This window comes from Meles meles, chromosome 9, assembly GCF_922984935.1.
Source record: "Meles meles chromosome 9, mMelMel3.1 paternal haplotype, whole genome shotgun sequence".
NCBI lineage: Eukaryota > Metazoa > Chordata > Mammalia > Carnivora > Mustelidae > Meles > Meles meles.
Genome location: NC_060074.1, coordinates 19,555,967 through 19,583,057, shown reverse-complemented (window position 1 = coordinate 19,583,057; position 27,091 = coordinate 19,555,967). Strand labels below are relative to the sequence as shown.

The following is a 27,091-nucleotide window of genomic DNA, read 5'->3' as shown; positions in this document are numbered from 1 at the left end:
GCCCATGACGTTAGGTGCTCCAGCACGCCTCCAGAAGCAGGGAGAGAAGAAAGGCTCCGGAATCGGTCTCCGGTTGGTGAGAGATTCTGAAAGGGGAATGTGTAAAGAGCTGGGCACCTAATAGAACACCATCTGAGGTCCTGTATCACAGATGTAGGGGTGCAGAGAGGGGATCCGCGTGGAGTGTGCAGATATTCAGGTCATGATATGCTTACAGAGCAAGGCTGTGACTTCTGGGGGTGGGTTTCTATGAAACTGCTAATGCCTGAGACAGCTGACATCTTTCCATTCGCTCTTTCATGTGTATTTCCAGCCAGAGTCTTGTTTTTTTGTTAAAGCTCTAGAGACGGAAAAGAAGAGGCACTGGCTGAATTCACATTTAAACTAAATCGTCTGTGCAAATGGCCGCATTTCAACCAGGCAGAGCTCCTCAGGGCATCTAAGTCATTGAACTCTACTGCGAGAAGGGACCGCTCCAACCATCCGATGACTGTTTTACAGAAGAGAAAACACAAAAGCACAGAGAGACAAATTCACTTACCCAAGGTGACACAGCTGGTGGATAGTCTGACTGGGTCGTTGGCCTCCTGAGGGTGGGACATGATCATATTTCTAAGATTTCCACCTTTGTTATATTATGCTACGTTGAATGGTGGTCGGGGAGGGTGGTTTAAGAGGAAGCTGTCGTGGTGGCCAAGACACGCATATTTTATTCTTTGCAAGTCTGAAAATCAAAGGGTTGCCTCGGAATTACGAACAAGCATGGGTTAAAGCAAATGCTAAGTCTTTTGCTTTTTATTTTTTTTAAGATTTTATTTATTTATTTGACAGACAGAGATCACAAGTAGGCAGAGAAGCAGGCAGAGAGAGAGGGAAGCAGGCTCCTTGCTGAGCAGAGAGCCGGATGCGGGGCTCGGTCCCAGGACCCTGAGATCATGACCTGAGCTGAAGGCAGAGGCTTTAACCCACTGAGCCACAAAGTCTTTTGCTTTTTAAAAAGACATCAAAGTTAAGGGAGCCAAACCACCCCCTTATTAAGGAATTGAGAGAAGACAAATGTTCTATCAACCAATGCTTTTCTAACTTAGTGAAGTAGAAGAATCACAGTGCTAGCCTTTAGGAAGTTTTAAGTGCTAGGGTGTCCTTGACGACATTAGCCACGCTCATCATTTTTTAGACAACACTCAAAACTGGGATGCAGAAGAGCCAACAGTCTTGACCACAGCCACACCAGTCAGTCGGTGGTGGAGTGGACACCACATCTCCGCATCTGGCCTCCCCAGTCCATTGCTTTTCCTTCAAGGTTATGAGGTCCCCTCTGTGGCTCTCAATGGACTCTCCCATCGAGAGCTATATTACTAGCTTTGTAGTTCATGCATTTCCCATGGAATGCCCTTACTTTGCACCCCCCCCATCTTCATCTTCTCCACATCCCATCCAAGACTGAAGCCGATGTAGCAGCAGCACGAATGGTCCAAAATAATGAAATCAGTCTGGTGAAGAATTCACTTAAATTAATGACATCCTGTTTTCTCTCTGCTTATTGTTGGTGAGTTGAATCACGGTAAAGCTTAATGTTTATAGACTAATTTTTTTCAAAAGTTTCTGAAGTTTTATTTATTCCAACCATATTTACAGTAGTGATTTAAAAACACATGCACAATTTCAAAAGTACAAAATGTAATATAATGAACATCTGTGGATTTATGTTCCCAGAGTCAACAAATTTTAATTTTTTTATATTTGTGTATTAGGGCTCTTCAGAGAAACAGCAAATATATGTATATATGTGTACACATGCACAGAGAGAAATTTAGTTTAAGGAATTGGCTCACAAGATTGCAGTGCCTTGGCCTGTCCAAAAATTGGAAGGGGTAGAGACTCAGGATGGTGTTCTCCTGGCAGAATTTCTTCTTGCTTGGGAGAAGTCGATCTTTCTTCTATTCAAGCCTTTAACTGATTGGATGAAGCCCACCCACATAATGGAGGGTAATATGCCCTACTCAAAGTTCACTGATTTAAATGTTAATCTCATCCAGAAAACACCTTCACAGAAACACCCGGCATAATTTTTGACCAAATCTTTGGGCACAGTGGCCTAGCCTAGTTGACATATAAAATCAACCATCACAATTTGCTTTTGATCTTGATTAAGGAAGAAAACATTGCAGACATAGTTGATAACCTACTTATACCCTTACTGGGCACCCTCTTAAAAAGTGATGATTTTTTTTTTCATAAACTCCTTTTTGTGACTTCAAACTCCTTTTGACCCCATTACCTAAATTCCAATTTCTGGTTCAATGTGGGGGTAAGAATTGAAGACATGGCTTCGTATTTTTCCATGGTGACATGTTCTTTCCAGAACCTTCTGGCCACAGGAAGTTGTACATGGGTTCTACAGAAAATTCCATCATGAGCCATTGTGCCACGGTAGACTCACTGGGAGTCACTGTTGAATGCACACAGAACTCACACACTCAGATCACAGCATGTTTGGATGCCTCTGTCCTAATAGTCTCGCTTACATGAGCCATGACTGTTTGACTTGCTAGTTTATTGCAAGTTGGGAAACTTGGAAAGAATAAGGGGTGTCGGACAAATTCAAGGTACAGTGCGCTACCTTCCCACCCCTCCCTCAGCTGGTTTAATTCTCACCTGGTCTCACCTGCTGGATAAGAGGTCTGAGCTCTGCACGCTCCCGGATCCCTTCCAGAGCCTAGGACTCCATGACTGGTATTTGGAGTGATAGCATCCCTAACTCAAATTCTCTCTGATTTGCGGCTGTAGCTTATAGGCTCAGAGAGACTGGGTCTTCCCGGAGGATATCAGGTGCAGTGTAAGCTACAGACACCTGCTCAGCTGGACAAGACTTTAATCATGGAGAGGAAGCTCCTAAAGAAGGAAATTAAAAAGCTCCTGTAAGTATGATTGAGAATAAATTTTGTTTATTACACTTGGCCTTTGGTGGGTTTCAGGTCATAGATGGCCTGGATATTGGCCAGAGATGGGGGTGGGTAAAAATCTGAGGAAGAATCTATTCCTGCGCTGTAGGAGAAAGCCAGAGGATGTAGCCTCTGCCTCCTGCCTGAGAGGCCTCACATGTGGAGCAAAGAGGATGCTGACTCTCTTGGGAGGATGTTTCTACCAGGATCATGCATATTGGAGGCATCCCCATTCTAGAGCCGAACAGCTGAGCCCCCAGCCCAGGCTGCCTGTACCGGTCAGGATATGCCTTTAAAAGGGCCCTACTGGTAAAAAAGATACAGCAGAGATTTCTGCAAACCGTACCCAGGGGCCCAGCGTTTCAATTGCAGCCTCTGCCTCTATTATTGTCAGTCTTACTGACTAAATAATTCGTCTCCTTCTTCTTGACATCTGAAATTTTAAATAAATAAATAAATAACAAAATGTCGAGTTTTCCCCTGGAAAAAAATTTTTTCTCCTGTGGTAGCTTTTCTTTTTTTTTTTTTTTTAAGATTTTATTTATTTATTTAATAGACAGAGATTACAAGTAGGCAGAGAGGCAGGCAGGGAGAGAGGAGGAAGCAGGGTCCCCGCCGAGCAGAGAAACCGATGTGGGGCTCGATCCCAGGACCCTGAGATCATGACCTGAGCCAAAGGCAGAGGCCTTAACCCACTGAGCCACCCAGGTGCCCCTGTGGTAGCTTTTCTGTGACTTGGTACTTTTTTAAGAGGTTGGTGGAAATCACAGAGCACATAAAAAGCAAGGGAAAGACTATTTCTTATACATTACAGGTGCAACAATAATGTCCTTTTTATCAAAGACCTTCTCACAGTTTCAAATGTACTTTCTCTGCCTACTATGATAATTATTTTTTACTAAGTCCTTAAGAAATGCTGGAATAAAACATGTGTGACTACACATATTTATATGTACGTGTTTGGAGGCCGATATAATAGTTTTAAAAAATGTTATCAGAATATGTCCATTCCTCCACATAGATTGAAATTATTTTATATCCAAAGAATACATTTAAGCTACTTTAAATAGAATATCTTGGGATTAGAAAGCAAAACCTGAGAATTTTTATTGATTTTAGCTTAATGACTCAGAAGAGCTTTTGGGAAACAGATACAAACTGACTCCCCCACCCCCTAACCCCTCCACCCTGGCAATGGCTTGCCCAAAGTGCAAACATCTTGAAAACAGAACTAGCCTTATGTCCAAGAGTTGATTTGTGCAGATAGACCCTGGGGACCCAGAATCCTTTTTTCTTCATCAGATCCCTCTTCCTGTTCCTGACTTACCCCTGGGGTAGCCCCCTGTCTGTTCTCCTCCAGGGCTGCTAGGAAGGGATTCCACAGGACACACTAACGTGGACTTCTGGTGTGTTTTTATGCAATAACTCCTCCTCAGGGTATTTGCATTCGAATGGGGGGGAAAGGCCTTAGGGTAAGAGAATACATCCATACAGAACATCATATAGCTGGAATTTTTCAACTTTGGTCATTCTGCCCATGTTTAACATAGGCAGCAAAGGAATCTTTGTTTTAAACAGTGGGTCTCAATCCTTTTGGTTTTTTGCAACATCTTTTCTGAGTGTGGGACATGTCATGTCCTCTCTGCTTTCCTATCAATTCTGTACCGACCACGTGAGTATTTATTTTTAGATAAACATGATTGAAGTTCATAGTGGTTAGATGTTTTAAACCTATACCATTGCAGGATTGCTATGTAAATAAAAATGAGTTATCAGTTGAGCTACCAGAACCACCAGTGACTTTGTATTTTGGTGGAGGAGGGAGGGACTGGGAAGAAGGCTCTTCTGCAAATGGAAATCCCCTCTCATTCCCAATGGTTCAATGCTGCTCTCTTGCTTTTAAGGGGAGATTATATTGGCATCAGACTTCGGGAAAATGAATTTGACCCAAAAGGAAGAAGGCAACTCACCTTTCTAGATGATATGGTAAAGAAAGGCATGCCAATGCAAGTCACATTTGTGTTCTTTGTGTTCAGGGGACGGAACAAGGATCTGATGTAGATCATGAACAAGGCTAATCTCGATCCTCCCAGAATGTCTCTTCTTCATCTTCTCATCCTAGGGCCCTCCACATAGTCTTTTCAACTCATTACACTGAAAGCAAAAGGAATGAGAAAATAAAAGTCATGAGACTTCTGCTATTTGCTCTTTCTCTCTTAGAGTGCAAAGTTAAATGTTAGATACATGATGTTAAGAATTTTTTGACAAAATGACTTCTGTAGTTCTCTACTATAATAGTTTTCTTTTGTTTTTTACCATTTGCATTCAGGAAGAAAACCACAGAATTAAAAAATCTTAAAATCCCTCATCATTATTCATGTTGAAACTCATATTCATGTTAGGAAATGAAAGTTCACTTCACAGACATTAAGGAAGAAATGTAAAGATCTAACTCAAAAGAAATTAGGAAACCCTCAGCTTTTTTTTTGTTGTTTTTTTAAGGACTTTATTTATTTATTTGAAAGACAGAAATTACAAGTAGGCGGAGAGGCAGGCAGAGAGAGAGAGGAGGAAGCAGGCTCCCTGCTGAGCAGAGAGCCTGATGCGGGGCTCGATCCCAGGACCCTGGGATCATGACCTGAGCCGAAGGCAGAGGCTTTAACCCACTAAGCCACCCAGGTGCCCCAACCCTCAGCTTTTTGATGCTTACCTGTTTACTCCTCTTGCACTAAGAAGGAGGGCTCTCTCCCTGCCCCTCCCTCTCTCCCTGTCTGACCTCCCTGGAGCTCAGCCTTGGGAGTTCAGCCTTGGGATTCTCAAGTGCTTCCCCCTGCACATGCTAAATGGAGAAACTAAATCAATTAAATACGTGCTTCTCAAGCTTTAATGAGGTCTTATTTGATTTGGGAGGTTTGGGTGGGGCTGGAATTTGCACTTGATGAGCAAACAGGTGATGCCAAGGCTGCCGGTCCAGGATCCAACCTTTGGATTAGGTTTCAACCACTTTTCTTTTTGTTATTGTTCACACTCTAGTTTAGTTTAGTCATTGAAAGAAATAAGTACAGTTGACCCTTGAAAACATGGATTTGGACTGTATGGGTCCACTTATATGTGGAATTTTTTAATAAATACAGTACAGTACTGTAAATGTATTTTCTCTTATTGTTTTCTTAATAATGGTTTCTTTTCTCTAGCTTCCTTTATTTTAAGAATGCAATATATAATATATATATAACATATACATTATGTATTAATCGACAGTTTATGTTATGTTAATCGACAGTTCCTAGTGAACAGCAGGCTGTCAGTAGTTGAGTTTTGGGAGAGTCAAAAGTTATAAAAGGATTTTAGGTTGCAGGCGTCGGTGCTTCTAGCCCCTGGGTGTTCAAGGGTCAACTGTGCATTGTACAGAAAATGTTAGCACCTTAGAACCCTTCTAAAACCTCCAAGACAAAACTAAACTTCCCTTTTCTGGAGGTGGGGATAGAGAGGAGAGAAGGGATTTTGACAAGGACAAGGTAAATATGCTTAGAATTTACTGGAAAGATGGTCAGTAGGATAGGAATGACCATTTGAATTGGTCCTCAGCTTTTACTATATACAAGACTCTCAGCGAGCCTCTCATTTGGGTCTGCCTCCAGCCCTTTTCTCACGCTGGTCCCTCCACCCAGGATGTCCTTCTCCATCTATAGAAATTCTCCTTGTCCTGTCCTTCAAGCCCCAGCTCCACTGGGAGCTCCCCTCAAAAGCCTCCTAATCTCCCCCTGACTCCCCTGTGCTCCTGGAAGCACATGCCTGACGTTCTGCTCACAGAATTGAAAATCATTCTCTGTGGCCCTCTTCCCTCACCTTCATTTTCGAGGCCCTGAGAACATCAGTTTCTTATCCGAGGATATACTGCGAGTTGTTGGCAATATCTAGATTTGAATCTAGAGTCCCTGACTCCTAGCTTTTTTTTAATTTAAGATTTTATTTATTTGAGAGAGAGAGAGAGAATGAATGTGGGGAGGGGACAAAGTGAGAAGGAGAAGTAGACTCCCCACTGAGAAGGGAGCAAGACGTGGGGCTCCATCCCAGGACCCTGGGATCATGACCTGACTCAAAGGCAGATGCTTAACCTACTGAGCCACCCACATACTGCCCGATTCCTAGTTTCTTTCTAAGAATCCATCCTTTCTTTTCCTGTCACCATGAACCAAAAATTTAAAAATGCCCTAGTGAGAGGAAAACATAATGACTGCAGATCTCTCAATAATCTGTCTGAGTGTTGGGTTACTGGACATAGTGGATGATCCTCACACTGTGGACATGACAAAATAGTAGACTAGGCTTAGCAATGCCATTGTCATGGGGTCCAGGGGGTGCTCCGGCCAACGTCTAAGCCCCTCCCCTTCTGTTTCTGCTTCCTGCTTCCAGGCACACTATGATTTGGCCATCAATGTCGCTTTGCAATGGCTGGATCACTCAGAAGACTTAACTTGGCTCGAGTGGGAAAAAGTGTGAGTTGAAATGGTTTTTTCTTCTTCTTTTTCTTTTTCCTAATGTATGACTATGAGTAGCAATAGAGAAAACTTCTGTCTGGCATCTTCCACCAGAGGCACTCTGATCTGAAAACACTGCAGGGTGAGTATCCCTCCACGCTAGACACCTGAAGAAACCTCACAGCTGTCAACATAGACGTGTTTACATAGTTTGTGTCTCTGCCGATTGGTTTCTGTCCAATGATCTTTCTCACACATAATGTTGTATCTTAAATATATAAGTGCATTATTGTGCGTGTGCCATGATTTTTTTAAACTGTCAAAGGCTGCAGTCGTTTTCAAAGGACTATCAAACACAATTTCTTAAACATTTAACTATAAATAACCCTGAGCTGAGCTATTTGACCTCCAGCTGTTCGAATCCTTTCCAGGATTATCTGCTGGGCAGACTCACTCGGTGGGTAAGAATAAGGAACTAATGAGGCTAGGATTTTTTTTTTTAAGATTTTATTTATTTATTTGACAGAGAGAGATCACAAGTAGATAGAGAGGCAGGCAGAGAGAGAGAGAGAGGGAAGCAGGCTCCCTGCTGAGCAGAGAGCCCGATACGGGACTCGATCCCAGGACCCCGAGATCATGACCCAAGCCGAAAGCAGCGGCATAACCCACTGAGCCACCCAGGCACCCCATGAGGCTAGGATTTAATAGCTTCATCTCAGAGGCCAGTTCCTTCTGCTCCATCTCCTTAGAACACATACTTTGTCCTGGATAGCTGTATCAATTAAGGTTAGTTGTAATAAGCAGAAAATCCAGCTTGAACAGACTTAAACACACCCCCAAATTGGAGGGGAGTAAGGATTTATTAACTTTATTTGCAAAGTCCAGAGGTACGTCTATGTTAGGCATGGCTTGATTCAAAACTCAAATCATGTCATCAGGATTTACTTCGGGACTATTTCCTCTGTGTGGATTTTTTTTTTTTTTTTTGAGAGAAAGCATACATGAGTGGGGTGAGAGGGGCTGAGTGGGAGAGAGAGAGGAATCCTAAGCAGCTCCACACTCAGCACAGAGTCCGATGCAGGGCTCAGTCTCAGGACTCTATCTCAGGACACTGAGATCCTGACCTGAGCTGAAATCAGGAGCCAGATGCTTAACGAACTGAGCCACAAAATGATGGACATTATTCTTAATTTTAGCCCATTTTATCACAATACTCAGTCCATAGGAGAATGGATTAAGAAAAATAAATCGCAGAATTGTGTCTTCATTGTGCCTGGGTCCCTAACTTGTCCAGAGGTGGAGGTGGGGGGGAATGGAGTACTCTGACTAGCTTAGTCCACTGTGTGTTTTCCACCCTTGGAATCTAGGGGTGTTCTTGGCTTCCCTTAGAAGCAGATTAGCTTACAGTGGGTAAAGTCATTCCCCCCAGCAGGAAGGGAGAGCTCTGCCACAAGACGGGGAGGAGGATACAAGTTGGCAAAACCATGACTGTCCACCATAGTGGTCAGTGTTCCAGAGCTGTGAAAAGATGGATAGATGAAGGCAAATTCATCCCCATTGTTGGAAGATTCAGAATTCAAAGTATGTGCTTTACTGACGTCAGACTAAACACCTCAGGTTGTAAACAAGTGCATAACACATGGCCCATTGGAGATTAATGATGGATTATTATTGTTATCATAAGCTTACCAGGTCTCAAAAAGAACAAAAGTAAACCTTCGGCTGTTATCTATTGATATTCCCCCTTAGGAAAATGCCATTTCATGACAGACCTGTATATCCAAACCGGAAAGAAAGAGAAGCAATGATTTTATCATCTTATGCTGGAATCCTAATGGTAAGGAAAAGAACACTATGTGAATATATGGAGATTTTATATTTATTATGTGCATTTTTATATTCATGCGAATTTATTTTATTTTTCAACTAATCTTTCAAAATGCTTAGGATTTACTAATATTAAATGTTTCCGTTTTTAAGATACAATAAAAAGTCTTTGACTTCTATATGGTATTATGAAAACATCTATTTAAAAGGCAAAAAAGGGATGCCTGGGTGGCTCAGTTGTTAAGCGTCTGCCTTCGGCTCAGGTCATGATCCCAGGGTCCTGGGATCAAAACCCGCATCAGGCTCTCTGCTCGGCGGGAAGCCTGCTTCTCCCTCTCCGACTCCCTCTGCTGTGTTCCCTCTCTCGCTGTATCTCTCTCTGTCAAATAAATAAATAACATCTTTTTTTAAAAATAAAATAAAATAAAAGGCAAAAAAAACAGAATGAAAGACAGACATAATTAGATACTAGAGACTCTGATTCATCCATTTGTTCAGAAGTTATTTATTAATGCCCATGCTATCCAGGCATGATACTAGACATACCAGAGCTATAATTACTTCGTTTTGTAATATTAAAAAAACCATGATATGATAATGCATCTGTTGGTGCTATTGTTTTTTTATTCATTTGTTTGTTTGTTTAACAGAACAGTATCCCTATTGAGGAAGTCTTTAAAATGTACGGAGCTGATTCTTCTACCAATTCTAGGGCTACAAAGGTAGGGGTGATCCGAGACTATCAATAAAAGGAATTTTTAGAGAAAATGTATTTTATAAATTTATAATGTATTTTTAATCTTTTCAGCTGCATGAAACAAACATGATTTTTTAATCAAAAACATACAAAACCAGATGTAGCCCTATCTCACTCGGACAACAAATCTTTGTAAAAGGATTTCCCTACGTGAGGGCAGTGATAGGAGTAACAACCATATTTTGCGTAAGGCTGAGTAGAGACAGCAAATAGGGCCCCAGGCTCAGAGTTAGAATCTGCCTCTGTTTCTGGTGAACAGCATTTCTCACTTACACATTTTGTAATGTAGGTTTGGCAAGTCCGAGCGCTCCTCTTGCGTGATGTGCTAGAACATTCAGCACTAGGACAAGATCTGCAAGGGTCAATCTTGTGACAAACTCTATAGTTCGCTGCGGCCACCCTTCTCCTTCCCGTGACAGTCCCTTAAATCACAGCAGTAGAAGCAGCAACTATCAGAAGTCCAACGACATGAGCTCCACCGAGCCCTCGGTCCTTTTTCCTCTCTGGGTTTCCATATACTTATCCGCCCCCCCCCAATTTTTTTTATTTAGTATTCTGAATGATCTTTACAGCCAGCTCAGTTTTGCTATTTATGGACATACGCATATTGGGTCAACATTGAATACAGGCTGGTATTTAGAGGTGAACTTCCAATCAGTTTACCTTTAGGTACCTCTAGAAAAGGGAAGAGGAAAGCGGGGTAGAGCAAGAGTGGTGTGCAGGGAGGAAAGAGAGAGAATCCAAACCCTCATACCTAGCCTTCTGCTCACACTGTCACTTTCGATGTCCTACCACAACTTGGCAGGAAGGCCAGAGCTGGGGCAGGGCTGTGACCCCAGAAATGCCTGTCCCCTCTTGTTCTTTTACCCGTAGACCATATAGTGACCAGCGGGGTCATATAAAATCAAGAGGTCACCAGGTCAAGGTTAAGAGTCAGGCATTTACAAGAAATGTTGAAACTTCAAATCTAACTGTCTCATCACCTTAACCCTTACGCAAGCTGGCTCCCGTCCCGAGACTCAAGGTCCCTTAAACAGAGAGGACATCAGCACCTTTCCTCAGATTACCCAGTTTCAACCTTATTCATGCATTCAATATAGTTTTAGGTACAGGGGATATAATGGTGAGCAAGTCAGACAAAGTAACTTTTCTACTGTCTTAGCCTGGAGCTGACTTTCTGACTTAGTTGAGACATAAACCACCCCAGGCCCAGCGCTCCTCAGATACCAAGCTGTCCTTGGTTTTAAAGAAAGCCCAGATCTTTTAGTTTCTTAGATAGCAAGCAAACCATAATGCTTCATTCCTGCTGGTTTCTTCTGCAGCTTTCTTCCTTCCAGACTGCCCTCTTTCCACCTTCCCACAACCCTCCCCCCGAACATATACACATAAATATTTCAGTCCAACGCCTTCTGGTTCAGCCATTGTGTTTTTCCACATCTTCTGGTGCCTGGGGATGACTAGGGCAGGCACCTGGCACTAGCTGGTTGGCCTGAACTTACCTGGTCAAAGGGCAAATATGGAAAATCACATCCTGGTGTGTGTGTGGGGGGGGTGGCCCTATGAACACTTTAAGTCTTGGTTGGGTTCTCAGTCAAGAAGGTTTGCAAACACGGGTGTCCAAGGAGCTCAGGCCATGTAACCAAGTAGCTAAGTTCATTTTAAAGCCCTTAGGAAGCTAAGTTCATTTTAAAGGGCCATTAGAGGAAGCCATGCTGTTTAGAGGTGGACTGGCCAGTTTCTATCTATCCATCAGTCTTTCACTTATCCAGTAAATGTGCTTATTCAGCACATTCCCTGTTTGGTTATGCACAGTCTCTATTCTCACATCAGTGACCAAAACCAAAAAGCCCAGATGTGCACACAGACTATATGATGACCAGCTCCAAAGGGAAGTAGATGATATGGTCATGGAGGGAGCTTTCCTTCAAACACCTGAGTTTGTACATTGTTATAGGACATGACCATCAGCTCATTTACTGGTTTGTATCTGGAAGGCAGCATGGGGTAAGTGTTCAACATGAGGTTTCTGAAGGCGGGCTGCCTGGCTTCGTACCAACTCTGAGCAGGGGAATCCTGAGCAAGTCTTGTAAATTCCCCTGCCCTTGATTTCATCATAAAAACAGGGACCAGAAAATGGGATTGTTGTGGGAAACGAGGTGAATTAGTACCAGTATAGTGCTTCATGGTTGGCACATGGTAACATCAAAACAGTAATTATAGTTAAAGTTCTGGTACTTGGGATTTGAATATCTGATTTCCTCTATATTCCCATAAATCAAGGGTTTTTTTCAGCATTTCAGTCCAAACGATTCTTTGGTTGTGTGTGGGGGTGGAGCCAGGGGCTCTCCTGGGCTTTGTGGGATGTTTAGCAACATCACTGGCCTCTGCCAATAGCTTCCCCTGCAGTGTGACAACCAAAAACTTCTCTCGACTTTGCCAAATGTCCCTTAAGAAGCAAAATCACAGCTGGTTGAGAACTATTGCCTTAAATAATTAAATTGCTCATCAAGTGTCTTTATATATCGCCAACATAATATAAGCTCTGCCTATTTTAGACACCGAATTATCACAAAGGGTACGATACCATTTGAGCTACAAATGCAAGAGCCTAAGCATCATCTACCCGTGTGGACCTCACGAGTGGACCTTCCTATTGAGGCAAAGCATCTGCTCAATTCAGGGACCTCCTCCACATCTTAGACAAGAAATTAGTAGAACCTCTCAATGGAAATGTAGCCTTTCAAAGACTAAATTGTAAGAGCTATTTTAAAACAGTCTTTCGAGGTTTGAGATAATTTCAAAAAACTTTTAACCAGAAGATGAGGTTGTTCGAAAGATGTTATTGACAAAGATTCTTCTCTAATTGCTGCATATATCTGAATGAACTTGGATTCCTTTGGAAAAAACGTCTCCTAAGCAACAGCTAAAATCCTCTCCAAGCAACCGCTTAAAGCCCTGCAGAATACTAATTAGATTATGGAGAAGTTCTGGCCACTAGAATTGGCTACACGATATAATACAAGTTGTGCATAGGCTTGATGGCTTTCAACGGAAGTATTTGCTGCCACCTGGTGACAGAAAGGTGTCATGGGCCCAGTGTTGCTCACTAATTCTATTACCCAAAGGCTCTACTCCTGATAGGGAGCTACTATTTGATGAGCTATTTTTCTGCTCAGGACCCTGGACCTATAGAAAAAAAAAAAAAATCAACCAAGGGTCTTACACGAAAGACGGTGTTTACAATTCACTTCAGATAAATATAAAATCGTTGAAGGAAAAGAGCATAAATCGGCCCTCCACACGGCAAGCAAGCAATAAAAATATTCTTCAGTTCCATTTGTCAAACAGGAAAAAGGGAAAGGGAAGAAGAGAGAGTAAAAATTAGTGTAACCGAGAGAGGAGAAAGACAAAGGAGAAGGGGCTGGAGACCATCAGAACCTCTATCCCTTCTCTCCTCCTGCAGCCACACCCCAAAGTCCGACTGGCCATCATTTAACTCCATCCCAACTCCAAGGCAGGCTCTTCAGAGGCAGACAGATTAATGTCCGGTCCCAGCTCCACCACTTGCTAGCTGTGTGGCCTTGGATAAGTTATTTAACTTGTCTGGTTCCCAATTTCCCTATGTGTAAATACGCATGATTACACTTAGCAAACTGTACTAGGCCCTTCTGATCATTCAGGGAGACCACATGTGTCAGGTGCCTGATGCTGGCCTAGGGCGGGGAGCCTTCAACATCAGTGATATGATTTCCAAACCCACCCCCACACCCGTCTCCCATCCACAGGAGTCCACTGACAGCAGCCGGGTCTCCCTGAAGCAGGGCCATCTTCCCCCACCCCCACACCCTCGACAGCCCTGGTCTCCAGGCACTTACTCCAATAAGCTGCCCAGTGTCTTCTCTTCTCGGTGGAGGCTGACCGAGCCTGAAGGGTGGAGAAATGAAAAAGCATTTTCATGATAAAGAGAGGGACCCATTAGGTTGAAACAAAAGTTCAGTATTGGCAGAGCTTCATGATGGGAGATGGAAAACCATGCTTTCAAAATCCATTCTGTCCCAATGAATACTTACAATATATGTTTAAAGTACAGAACCAAGCAAACAACAAATCCGCCAAAGGGATGAAATGGAACAGTATCAACAGTCTGGGACCTCTCCGAGCATCCTCTCCAACCTCTCCCCTTCCTGCTGCCTCACATTTATACAATCCGCAATCACGGGTTTATCGTTTCCTTGTCTTCTTTTCTAGCTTTACCGCATGCGCATGTCTCTCCAACATACTGTTCAGTTTTGCATGTTCTTTGAACTTGAGACAAGTCATATAAACAGCAATCTTTATAAATGAAACAAACGTTTTACTCCATGGCTTTCTTTTGTCATTCAACACTACGTTGCACAAATTCATCCTTGCGGTTAATATAGTTTATTTTCACTGTAGGTAGCATTCCGCTGTAAGAGTACACCACAATGTCTTTACATATTCTTCCGTTTTAGACATCTGGATGATTTCTGTTGTATGTCTCTTCACGTCCAGTAAGAGTTTCTGTGTGGCCGAGGCGTGAAACTGCGCCATCATTAAGTCAGAGATGCCACGCCCGTGCCAGCAGCAGGCACATGCGCATCTCCAGTTCTACGTAAAGTCAAACTGTTTTCCGAAATGGTCACACCAATGTACACTTCCGCTTGCCACGAGTTTATCTGCCTGCTACCCACACCTGCTATTTTCAGGCTTCCTCAGTTTGTCAGTCTGTTAGGTGGCCACAGTCTTAATCACATCCCTCTGATCACCAATGAAAAATTATTTCTATGTTCTTCTTCTGTGAAGTGCCTGCTAAAGTCTTCTGTCCATTTTTGTCGTTGTTGTTGATCTGTCTTTCGTTCTCTTTCTTTCTTTCTTTCTTTCTTTCTTTCTCCTCTTCTCTTCTTCTTCTCCTTTTCCTTCTTCTTCGTTTAATTTCCACAGAGCCTCAATTTTTTTAAAAGCTGCCACAGGATATAATCAATCAATTCCTAGATTTGCCAGTACTCTTCCTATTTGAAATTTGTCCTCTCTCTTCACAAACATTAACATATTTAGAAAATACGATGTGGCACCATCCCAAACACATTTGAAAAACTTCTTGGACAGCACAAGCTGTCTTTCAGACCACGTGCCCTGCTTTTGCTTTGGAAAATAGGATTGTCATGAGCATATGCTCAATTGCTTTGACATTGGTGGAGAATTTGAAATTCTCCACCTTCTGTTTCAGTGCTACCAAATGACATTTTAATAAGTTACTGCTCAGGCTGAAAGGCAGATAAAAATTACTGGCTATGCTCTTCATGCCTTGGGGTGCCTGGGGGGCTCCACTGGTTAAGCGTCTGCTTTCAGCTCAGATCATGATCCCGGGGTCCTGGGATCAAGCCCCGCCCGAACTGGGCTCCTTGCTCAGCAAGGAGTCTGCTTCTTCCTCTCCTTCTCTCCCTCTCCCCACTCATGCTCTCTCAAATAGAAAAAGAAATCTATACCTTCATCCCTCAGTGATGTACCCAGGTCATTTCTTGTGCAAGTTCCTATATAACACATCCCCATTTTCTTCTCTCTCTCTTCCCACCTCCGGTTAGAAGAAATTTTTGTTGAGTGGCTTTGGACATAATTTGGCACTTAATATGAATATGAATCAAGAAATAACAATTGTAATAATCTATATTGACACAATGATGGTATTAGTAAGTAGCTTTAAAGTAAAAAAAGAATGTATGATCAACTCTAGGTTTAGGATTTTATTTTCATCCTACTTTAAGAATAATATCTCATATAAACCACACAGGAAGCTATAGGAACTTCCTGCATGAGCCATCAGATTATTAGGACTCACAGAATATTTGAGCTGGATGTAACCTTTGAAATCATCGGTTTCTATCTTCCCCAGGCGATAAGGAACCAGAGCATCTGTAAACATAGAGCTTGAATCTCTCCCAGTGAGAAAGCAGAAAACGATTGATCTTGAAGAGGGATGCTAATTACTTCAGGCCTCCTGGCTCTGATTAGTCATTTGTTATTAGTTATCTGATTAGTCATTTCCAAGCAGAATCATGTAAAGGAAATGGTGCCCAAGTTGTTCCATGGGTCATTCTACACAAGAGAGAGAGGTGAGGCAGGGATGAAGATGACGATGATGGTGATGATGATGACAAATATCAATAATTATTATTATCAAAAATAATTATTATTATCATTAATTTTAAAGGCAATATATTGTACTATGTGCCAACCACTATTCTTTTTTTTTTACATTTTAAAATTATTTTTATTAACATATAATGTATTATTTGCCCCAGGGGTGCGGGTCTGTAGATCGTCAGGCTTACACACTTCACAGCACTCACTATATCACATACCTTCCCCAATGTCCATAACCCAACCACCCTCTCCCTATCCCCTCTTCCCCCAGCAACCCTCAGTTTAAGACATTTACATTAATAAGGAAAACCTCTGTTTGCAAGAATGTTTCCCTCTGAGCAGAAGGATGACTCCAATCTCTAGAAATTCTTCTCAGTGGGCAAGGAACAGACTTAAATCTGTACCTCAGTCTTACCCTTGTTCACTGAGCTTTTCTTTTCCTGGTAATCCGCCACGATGTGTTCCCCTGCCCCCAACATCTTCTTTTGTCTTTAGCTGGAAACAGTATCTAAGGTGGTGGTTCAGGCCATATGGAGGAGTTACTTGGTTTTCTGGTTATCTCCTGTGTATACATGAGGTGTACATTTTATGAAATACCTCCTTGTTTCTCTTCTGTTGATCTGGTTTTTTTTAATTTTTTATTTCTTATTTTTTTATAAACATATAATGTATTTTTATCCCCAGGGGTACAGGTCTGTGAATCGCCAGGTTTACACACTTCACAGCACTCACCATAGCACATACCCTCCCCAATGTCCATAACCCCCCTCCCCCTCTCCCAACCCCCCCTCCCCCCAGCAACCCTCAGTTTGTTTTGTGAGATTAAGAGTCATTTATGGTTTGTCTCCCTCCCAATCCCATCTTGTTTCATTTATTCTTCTTCTACCCCACTAACGCCAACCACTATTCTAAGTGCTTTACATATGCTAACTTTAATTCCTACCACAACCCTATAAGGTCATTACCAGTATTATTATTATTATTGTTATCACATGAAGAAACAGGCACAGAGGAGTTAGGTGACATGCCCAAAGTCACACATCTTATAGACAGATGGTGCAGCCTGTGCTCACATACAGCCTGTTTGACACTAAAGTCTATGCTGTTAACCACTATTCTTGACTAGGATGGTAGTCATTCAACAAGTCAATGATACCTGAGGCCCTCCTATATACTAGGCACTCTCTAAAGAGAAGGTTCAATTAGCTAACTGAGCTCCTTGCTTCCACACTCCAACCCATTCTCTACAGAGCAGCCAGAGCAGTCTTTTAAGAACCTAAATCAGACCTTGTCACACTACAGCTTAAAAAAAATATTGCAACGGCTTCCACTGAGTCCTGGAATAACATAGAGCTCCATACCATGGCCAACAAGGACTCAGATGATCCGGCCCCCTCGCCCCTCTCAGCCCATCTATAATTTTCCCTTTCTTGCTCTGCTCTAGCCACCCTGGCTTCCTTTCTGTGTCTGGAAACACAGGTTATTCCAAAAAGACCTTCTCGTTCCCTCTGCCTGGAGCACTCCTCTCCAGCTCTTCCCCTAACCAGCGGCTGCTCATTCTGGAAATCTCAGCGGATGCACTGCTTCTTTCTAGAGGCTTTCTCTGACCATGTGCAGTGGTAGCTATCCAGGCACTTGGGAGCACACCATCTTCTCTTGTTTCTTAAGCTTACCACAATGCATGATTTATCGTTTGCATTTCCTCGCTCGGCTCCAGAAGGGCAGGAGCCTTGTCTGTCTGAGTGACCACAGCTCCTGACACAGGGGTGCCCACAGAAGGTGCTCACTGAGAACTTGTCGAAGGAAGGCACGAATGAAGAGACAGTCCTACCCTTGAAGAAATTTCCAGTGCAGCAGACGGTGGGTTATAACTAACCATAGCACATTGGAGTTGCTCTATGTGAGCGTGTGCTTTGAGTCCCCAGATGAGTGAATCTGTAATTCTGCCTTGAGGTAAAGTGGGGGTGCAGGGTACCAGCATAGGAGAGCAGGGGGGAGGCGTGGGGAGACATGGGGCAGGTTTCTCAGAAAAGGGGATATTTGAGCTACATCTCAAAGGAACAAGAGGAGCCTCTAGGCAGAAAAGGAGCAAATGGTTATCCCAGGTATAAGACAGCACTATGAAGAGCAACAGTGAGTGAAAGGGCATTTTGGGCAAAGGGGACCAAGAGTGGGAGCAAAAGACAGAATACGAACACACATGCCATGTGAAACAGGTGTCTTTCCGGCAGGTGCTTGGTGTTAAGGACCATGGGTTGGTTCAACCGACCAAGTGCTGTAATTAGCAGGAGTTAACAGCATGGAGCACGTGCAGCTGTTACAAATAGGACCGTTTTCCTTTCAGGTTCCCCGAGCTCCACCTCTCCGCCTCTCCCTGCATCCCTTTGCCATGTTGACAGCGCCCCACGCAGCGGAATACGCCCGCAAACAGAGTGAGCCTCTTTACTTCCACCTGCTTAGGGAAATTCAACTAAGAATTAAGTGGCTCAGTGGATTAAGCCGCTGCCTTCGGCTCAGGTCATGATCTCAGGGTCCTGGGATCGAGCCCCGCATAGGGCTCTCTGCTCTGCAGGAAGCCTGCTTCCTCCTCTCTCTCTCTGCCTGCCTCTCTGCCTGCCTGTGATCTCTGTCTGTCAAATATGTCTGTCAAATAAATAAATAAAATAAAATCTTTAGAAAGTAAGGCCAAAGTTGTTACGGCAATAAGATTTCTCTGGCCAGCTGAAAAAAGGAAAAACAAACCAGAAGGATTCATGACTTAATCTCCTTTCACTATAGGACCCAGAGATGTCTTACTTCTCAGAATCTTTACTGCCGGGAGCAAGGCACTCTAGAAGAGAAGGATCTAAAACGGTGGGTGGGCTCATTTAAAAAAAGATTTTTTATATGCTCACGGTTACCACTTGTGTCTCCAGGTGTCAAGTTAAGAAGGGGAGCGACAAATAAAAATGCCGCCAGCCAATCTGCAAGGGACGCAAATGCCACAGCGTGGAAATCATCAAAAAATGTATCTTTGGACAGCCATCCAAGGAACAAAGTAGGTCTAAAAATGTAAATTGGACCGAACTGATACCAAGGGTTTGGGGGATACTTTATTGATATTGTGGTTAAAAGCCTAGCCTTTGAAAAAAAAAAAAAGTCTAGCCTTTGGAGTTCGACGCTGTGGGTCTGAATCCAAATAAAGCCACTGCGTGCCTGCTGTGTGACTTCAAGCAGGCTGTGTCACTTCTCTGTGCCTTAGTTTCCTCCTCTACAAAGTGGGAAACATAAAGGTACCTCCTCTCCAGGTTGTCAGGATAAATACCTGGGATTATGCTTGTTAAGAGATTAGGTGAGGGCTCGGTGCAGAGTAAACCCTAAATAAATGCAAACCATGATTATCTTTTAGCCTCTGAGACGTTCTATGCATCAGTTAATCAGGTGTTATTCTTTGATTCAAGTAAGTGTGTCAAGGAGGTTTTTTTTTATATTTCTTTTTTTTTAATTTATTTATTTTTTCAGCGTAACAGTATTCATTGTTTTTGCACAACACCCAGTGCTCCATGCAAAACGTGCCCTCCCTATTACCCACCACCTGTTCCCCCAACCTCCCACCCCTGACCCTTCAAAACCCTCAGGTTGTTTTTCAGAGTCCATAGTCTCTTATGGTTCGCCTTCCCTTCCAATTTTTTTTTTATAAACATATAATGTATTTTTATCCCCAGGGGTACAGGTCTGTGAATCGCCAGGTTTACACACTTCACAGCACTCACGATAGCACATACCCTCCCCAATGTCCATAACCCCCTCCACCTCTCCCAACCCCACCTCCCCCCAGCAACCCCCAGTTTGTTTTGTGAGATTAAGAGTCATTTATGGTTTGTCTCCCTCCCAATCCCATCTTGTTTCATTTATTCTCCTCCTATCCCCCTAACCCCCCATGTTGCTTCTCCATGTCCTCATGTCTGTGTCCTAAAGGTTTCTCTTCGCAGTCCCTTTCTCACTAATGAAATTTTATCCTTGCCTGCTTATGTCTCTGCTGCTGCCACCCTGGCCATCTGATTCCTGGCACATTTGTGCTGCAGAATTCAGAGAATGGCTAGAGATGCCCAGGGCTGGAGACAAAGGAGAAAGGCAGGAGAGTTCTTGGCCCTTCCAGCCCTGGACTGTCTACTTTAATGTGCAAAGTGAAAAGGAAATTTAAAGAGACATCAGGAGACCAAGTTAGTGAACACAATACAAGCTGAGAGGAGGGAGAATCAGATTAGTGGTACAGCTGGCGGGCTGGGGTATTTTAGGACTTTGTTGAATCAGAGGCTGTGGGCCAGCTGCAGGGTTGGAAGGTAGAAAAGGGAAAAGGGAATTTTGGAACTTGCTACACTGGGTTATGGATTGCTCTTGCTTTAAGAAACACAAGTGAAAGTTAAACGCCAGTGAAAATCAAAATTTGTTACTATCTAGTTTGGTTGCTGTACTGTGCATTTTCTTTAATGTGAATCTCTTAATAGACTGGACCATGTAAAGCCCAGGATTCATTCAGGTTTTAGAGGCAAACAGTCAACTGGTGAGAAATGTAACCTTGTCATAGCAAATGCTTTAGGAACAACCTGAATTCTTTTGTCACATTTGGGTTTTAATAAGTGTTATTCTAGTAACATAACACCACTATCAGAAAACCTTTACTATATTGTCAGGGCCCCTGAGTGGCTCGGTGGGTTAAGCCTCAGCCTCCAGCTTAGGTCATGATCTCAGGGTCCTGGGATCGAGTCCCGCATAGGGCTCTCTGCTCACCAGGGAGCTTGCTTCCCCCTCTCTCTCTGCCTGCCTCTCTGCCTACCTGTGATCTCTGTCTTTCTCTGTCAAATAAATAAAAAAGATCTTTAAAAAAAAAAAAAGGAAGACCTATCTGTGCATCCTACATACTAAAAATCCAGCTCTCAAGATGACTCATTGGTCTGTTTGTTTTGAAAATATAATTCCATTCGCTGTATATTTTCTTCCATAACCACTGAAGATTGTTGGCTTCTTGATGGAAGCGGGTCTTTGATTTCTTTATTATTTCCCACGTGTATATAAAGTGCTTTGCAAGCAGTGGCTGTTCAGTTATTATGGTAGGTAAGGGAGTTGGCAGTAACTACACAGTCCTTAGGGCTCTCAAAGCACTGGGCTCTGTCTAAACTGATTGAGAAGTTTGTTTCTAGGGACCAGCCATTTTTATAGGCTGTAAGCCTAGGCTGTCCAAAGAATAAATGTTCTTTTTTGCAATAGGGACTTGAGATGAACCCTTTCCATAAAGTTCTCTTCTTGAAAACCAAACAGCAGAAAACACATCGATGATTTTTGTTCATTCTTTATCATTCGTGAGCTTTAGCATCTTCTCCAACTTCTGAGTCATGTATTTTTTAAATTAGCTTAAAACATTATGATAGTAATACATGTTTATTGTAAAAATTCAAACAATACAGGAAATATAAACTGAAAAACAAAAGAATTCCCCCTTCCCCACAACCCTGTCATATTCCTCAGAAATTACCACTGTTAATATCTCTTGGGCTCTTCAAATATTTGCTGTACATGTACTTATAAATATATGTGCATGTGTCCTACTGATTTGTTAGAAAGTAATGGAAAATATTTTATTAAATGGATGGAAAAGGGGTGCTTGGGTGGCTCAGTTGGTTAAGCATCCAACTCTTGGTTTAGGCTCAGGTCGTGATCTCATGGGTCATGAGATCAAGCTCCATATCGGGCTCCATCCTCAGTGGGGAGCCTGCCTGAAGATTCTCTTCCTCTGCCCCTCCCCCCACTTGCACACTCACACTTGCTCTTTCTCTAAAATAAATAAATCTTATATTTTATTTTTATTTTTTAAAGATTTTATTTCTTTATTAGAGAGAAAGAGAGAACAAGCACAAGCAGGTTGAGAGGCAGAGGAACAAAGGGAGAGGGAGAAGCAGACTCTCCACTAAGCAGGGAGCTCCACACAGGGTTCCACCTCAGGACCCTGGGATCATGACCTGAACTGAAGGAGATGCTTACCCGACTGAACCACCCAGGTGCACCTAAATAAATCCTTTTTTAAAAGTATGGAAAATACACTTTCACAGTTTATCGCTTGAAAAAGTTTTTCATTTTATGTATTTCAAATTCTGAGTCTTTTCCTTACCCATATGTTTTATGGATATTGTATCATGTCTTTTAGCTGGTAAACAACTTTTTTCAACCTCAAGATAAAACAATGCCTCATTCAGAATTTTTTATTTATTTCCAGCCACAGACTTGCTTCATCAAGTAAGGGAAAGGGAGAATTTTTTTAAATAATCCAGGCATTTGGTGAAATAATTTTTAGGATTTCTTTTGTACTGTATTGATACTAGTAATCCATCTATTAGTCAAAATGAATATGGGCAACATCATATCTTAGGAAAGTGTTGATACTGAGCACATTACCAGGAAATGAATTCCAAATGGACAGGGCCATACCAAAGAGCTAGAAAAGAGATACCCTGGTAATAAAGAGTGCGGACTTGGGAGTCACACAGCCCAGAGTTAACTCTTGGTTCTCCCATTTAATAACTGTCATGAATTGTTACGTGAATCTCTCTGCTTCCGTTTCTCATCTCTAAAGAAAGGATTCTAACAGTACCTATCTCATAAAGTTGTTACAAGGACCAAATGAGCTAACCTATGTGGAACAGCTTAGAAAAGAACTAGGACCATGGCTAGCAATAATACAAGTGCTCCCTTGACTACCGCTCCTGACAAAGTCACAGTATCATGGACTGGAACAAGACACAGAGAGAGAGCAATTTGAGAGATTCTGGTTTCCAGTTCCATGGGCAAAGAATTTAGAAACTGCCACTCACCCTAGCAAGTAAAAAGCTGAACAGGGTGAGAACACAACTCCTCTTGGATCTGTAAGACAGGGGTCAAAGGGCAAACCTCTGTCCCCAGGGTTGGAGAGACAGGCGGATATAGAGACTCAGGGTTTTCCAGAGCAAAGGCTCACAAGCGGAAGCTGCCACGAATACAGTACTGAAGTAGGAGACCCTTAACAGCATTTGGCAAATCACAGGAACCTCAGTGCAGACATCTCAGAGGGTTAAGTACTCCAGACTCCAGGGGGACCCAGTCCTAGCAGGACACCCAGGGGGACCCAGTCCTAGCAGGACACCCACAATTTTGTGAGATTGACCTGCAGAAGCTCTGCCAGGTCCTCACGGTAAATATTGGAGAAAATTCCTCTCACTTTTCCAGCAGTGAGGGTAGGGGTGGAAGTGGAAGGTGGGGGAGGAATCCTGTTTAAATACAACAGAGAATTCTGTTCTTAAAAGGCCTGCCCTTTCGTGAAAACTAGTTAACTATAGCCTAACCTGTTGACATTTTATTGGAACCCAACCGACCTAGAAGAAGGGAAATACCCACTCCAGTCAGCTCTAGTAATCTGGTCCCAGCTGGAGAAGATGAAAAATTGAGAAACACTTGTGAATTTCCAAGTCCAGAGGCACAGGCTCACCAAAGCCCGAGATCTAATCACAGGACTACAGAACCCTTCCCCTCCTCCCTCACCAGCCCCCATCACATCGCTAAAGACCCATTTAGAGAGTTCATTTTACCCAAGACATTATGTCTAGCTCTCAAGAAAGAATTACAAGGCATACTAAAATGCATAAAACATAATTTGAAGAGAAAGAGCAAGACTTGCAAACAGACACGACAGGGATGTTGGCACTCCCAGACCAGGAATTTGAAACAAATCTGACTTAATACACTAAAAATGCTAAGAGTGTTAATGGATAAAGTAGCATGCAAGAATAGATGGACGATGTAAGCAGAGAGAAAGAAATCCAAACTGTTAACCACAGAATCCACGTGGTGGGCACATGTACCTTCATTGTACAAATATTTCAACATCTCTATATGAAAAATTTCATAATAAAATTATGAAGAAGAAAAGAAAAAAGGAATTCTCAGAGTGGATCAAAACACAAGACCTGACTATATGTCATCTATAAGACACCTATTTCGAATATAAAGGCACATATGGATTAAAGGTAAATGGATAGACAAATTTTGATTCACACCAGCCCAAATCAAAAGCAAGAAAAGGGTATACCAATTTCTGACAGAGCTGACTTCAAAGCAAGGAAAATGATCAGGGATAAAGAAAGACAATTGATAAAGGGGTCAATTCTCCAAGAAGACATACAAACTTTAACATGTGTGTACTGGACAACAGAGCATCAAATTACATGAGGTAAAAATGGATAGGACTGCAAGGACTGGTTCCACTATCACAGCTGGAGAGTTCAGCACCCCTCTATCAGAAATGGAAGGAGGGCGATGCAAGTTTAAATTCAAAGCAATATATAACATTTCAAACTAATACAGCATAAGCACAATACACAACTGCTCAGGGGCAAAAAGAAATGATTAGCTGTGGATATGGTTAGTCAAAAGAAGTATAACTTTTATTATTTGCTTTTCTATTTGGAAATAATTTTGAGTTTGGAGGAAAGTTGCAAGAACAGCAAAGAGCCCTAGTATACCTTTTACTCAGAATCACCAATTGTTAGCGTTTCGCTCCATTAGCATCACCATTTTTTCCGCCTCTGTCCTTCTTTCTGTCTTTCTGTGTATAGATACATTTTTTTTTTTCTGAGCCATCCAAATTACATTCTCCCTATCACTATACCCCTGTATACTTCAGTGCATATTTCCGGAGAACAAAATCATTCCTTAAATAATCTTAATATAATGATCAACTTCAGAAAATCGAACATTGATACTTTTATTTGAACTACCATCTATGTACCGATTTTTCCAATTGACCCAATAATGTCCTTTGTTAAACATTTTTTCTTTCTGTATAGGATGCAGTGTGAGATCATATACTGTATTTAGTTGAGAAATACAACTCAATTTCCAAACCTCTCAGAACAATTGTATGGAAGTTGTTTTGTACCTCCATGTATTTTAATCCACCTTTGCCAGTAATTAAGTATTTGATATTTGGCCTTAAGTCTCTATAGAGTGAAAGTCAATGTCTGTGTGCATGTTAAATTGATGGGCTTGATACCAAAATCTTTTTTTTTTAATCTTGCAGGTCACTTAGAAACTTGGAACTGCACCATGGAAGTTCATAACAAAGCCTCTAGGAGAGGAAAAGAAACATCCTAACACTGCAACTCTTGCCAGCACAATTTTTCTTTATAGTCAGCTTGTGGTACAAAACTTATTGAAGTGTTACTGTGGATGTTGGGCTTTCTTCTCTTAGAATCCAATTGTGTGGCTATATTGTGTTGTTGTTGTTGTTGTTGTTGTTGTTGTTGTTGTGTATGTCCTATGCTACTTCCTTGTAACTGGAAGACTGCTGGGTGGAGAATTTTGAGACTATGTAGTATTTCTGTGTCAGAGCAGACTGGCTCTGCAGCACATTTCACAATGTGAAATTCACACCGAATACCAATACCGAGGAGTGGAGGACTTGGAGGTAGTTTCCCAAAGTTTCCATCTGAAATAAAATGAATCTGTCATTCATTGCCCTTCCTAGGTTCTCACATGGAAACATTTAAAATCATTTCAATAAAGCATTAAAGGAAACACGAGCGCAGGCTTTCTTTCAGTAAATATAAGGACTCTTAGGAAAATGAAAATGTGCTAGTCTTTCAGCACTTTCCAAAATGCTGATTAGGCAGGTGGTTTGGCTTGTAAATACACACAGCAACAATTTGACCAAATGAATGTGAGTAAAGATGACACCTCTCCTAAGGTTTCACTGGGCCACCTGCCTGCAGAACAGTTGTCTTCAACACCTGCAAAATCAAGTGTTTGGTTTGTTGGCTTTCGCTGGAAATGGTGGTGCACACTGATGTGGCATTGTGGTTGAGGAGACCGATGACACCTTTTCCACACGGGTTTGGTTATGACAGTAACTGAGGTTTACCGGGAGGCCTGCAGCACTAGGAGGGAGGAAGGGGATGTATCAGTGACTTGTGACTTGACCCTGGGTATGTTGTCCAGCAGCATAGGACTTTGCCCGGTTTCCTGTGGTCTAGCTCTGCTAATTGGGAGGGAACCTTGTTTTCTTTGTGGCTACTGCTGCCTGTCCTTTTGACAGCTGTACACCTGCTCCATATGCTGCCCAAGGACTTTCACAAATGGCATCATGAACACTTAGTGACAGCTGTGGCTGGGTACCCTTTCAGGGCCGTCTATGGGTCACAAACTATGATGGTGTTTGACTCCATCCTCCTACGTACAGTTGGATGACAAAGATGAGCTGGGGACTGAAAGCCTCCTGCAGCCCTGCGTCGCTGAGGATGCTTCGAAATCAGTAGGACAGCAGCAGTGGAGAAAGCTCCTCGGGCCATCACTTGGGCTCTGTGAAACAGTGACGCTCCAGGAAGGGAAAACTCGGGCAAATCATGATGCTGGTTTTGAAAACAAAAAGCAGCCCTGGGAGACAGCTGGTGGGAGAGGGAGGAATGGGAGGATCCTGTATGTGTTCTACAGTCTCACTGAGCCTCGGGAAATCTCTTTATTTTTAGTCTGAGGAGAAGCATTTAATCTCAAAACGAAATAGACTTATTTTCAAAATGTATTGCTTTTCACCAGGAACTCGGAGTTATGCATTTACAAATTGAGTTTATTTTTCATCTCATGAACGTACTGTATATTTATGGTCGAAAATTAAGGCAATCAAAAGCGACAAAAAGAAGAAATAAAAACATAAAACAAGGACCTATAATTTGCCATTTATGGATAACCATGACTGACATTTTGGTGTATACATCCAACGTTCTAATCTTTATTTTCCCCCCTACATAAACATATACGAAATGCTTATAGCAAAACCATATCACACTGGGGAGGTAATTTAGAAAATGTAATTGTCTTTCAATTAGAGGATTTTTCGTCACGTCCTTCTGGGACTCATA

The 27,091-nt window shown here is 42.4% G+C and overlaps 1 protein-coding gene across 2 annotated transcripts; it reads left to right on the top strand.

Annotated features, from left to right (window-relative positions):
- The first annotated feature begins 8 nt into the window (after nucleotides 1-8).
- On the top strand, nucleotides 9-26,774 carry C9H2orf80 (chromosome 9 C2orf80 homolog). 2 transcript variants are annotated; one of them, XM_046018086.1, is made up of 9 exons: nucleotides 9-72; nucleotides 2,791-2,921; nucleotides 4,850-4,931; nucleotides 7,362-7,444; nucleotides 9,176-9,263; nucleotides 9,904-9,975; nucleotides 18,517-18,604; nucleotides 19,088-19,209; nucleotides 25,258-26,774. In XM_046018086.1, the coding sequence occupies exons 2-9, from the start codon at nucleotides 2,881-2,883 to the stop codon at nucleotides 25,264-25,266; spliced, it is 585 nt and encodes a 194-aa protein (XP_045874042.1). In that variant the 5' UTR covers nucleotides 9-72; nucleotides 2,791-2,880; the 3' UTR covers nucleotides 25,267-26,774. The 2 variants fall into 2 exon arrangements, with proteins under 2 accessions (XP_045874042.1, XP_045874040.1); XM_046018084.1 differs by lacking the exon at nucleotides 9-72 and adding an exon at nucleotides 438-546.
- The last annotated feature ends 317 nt before the right edge of the window (nucleotides 26,775-27,091 follow it).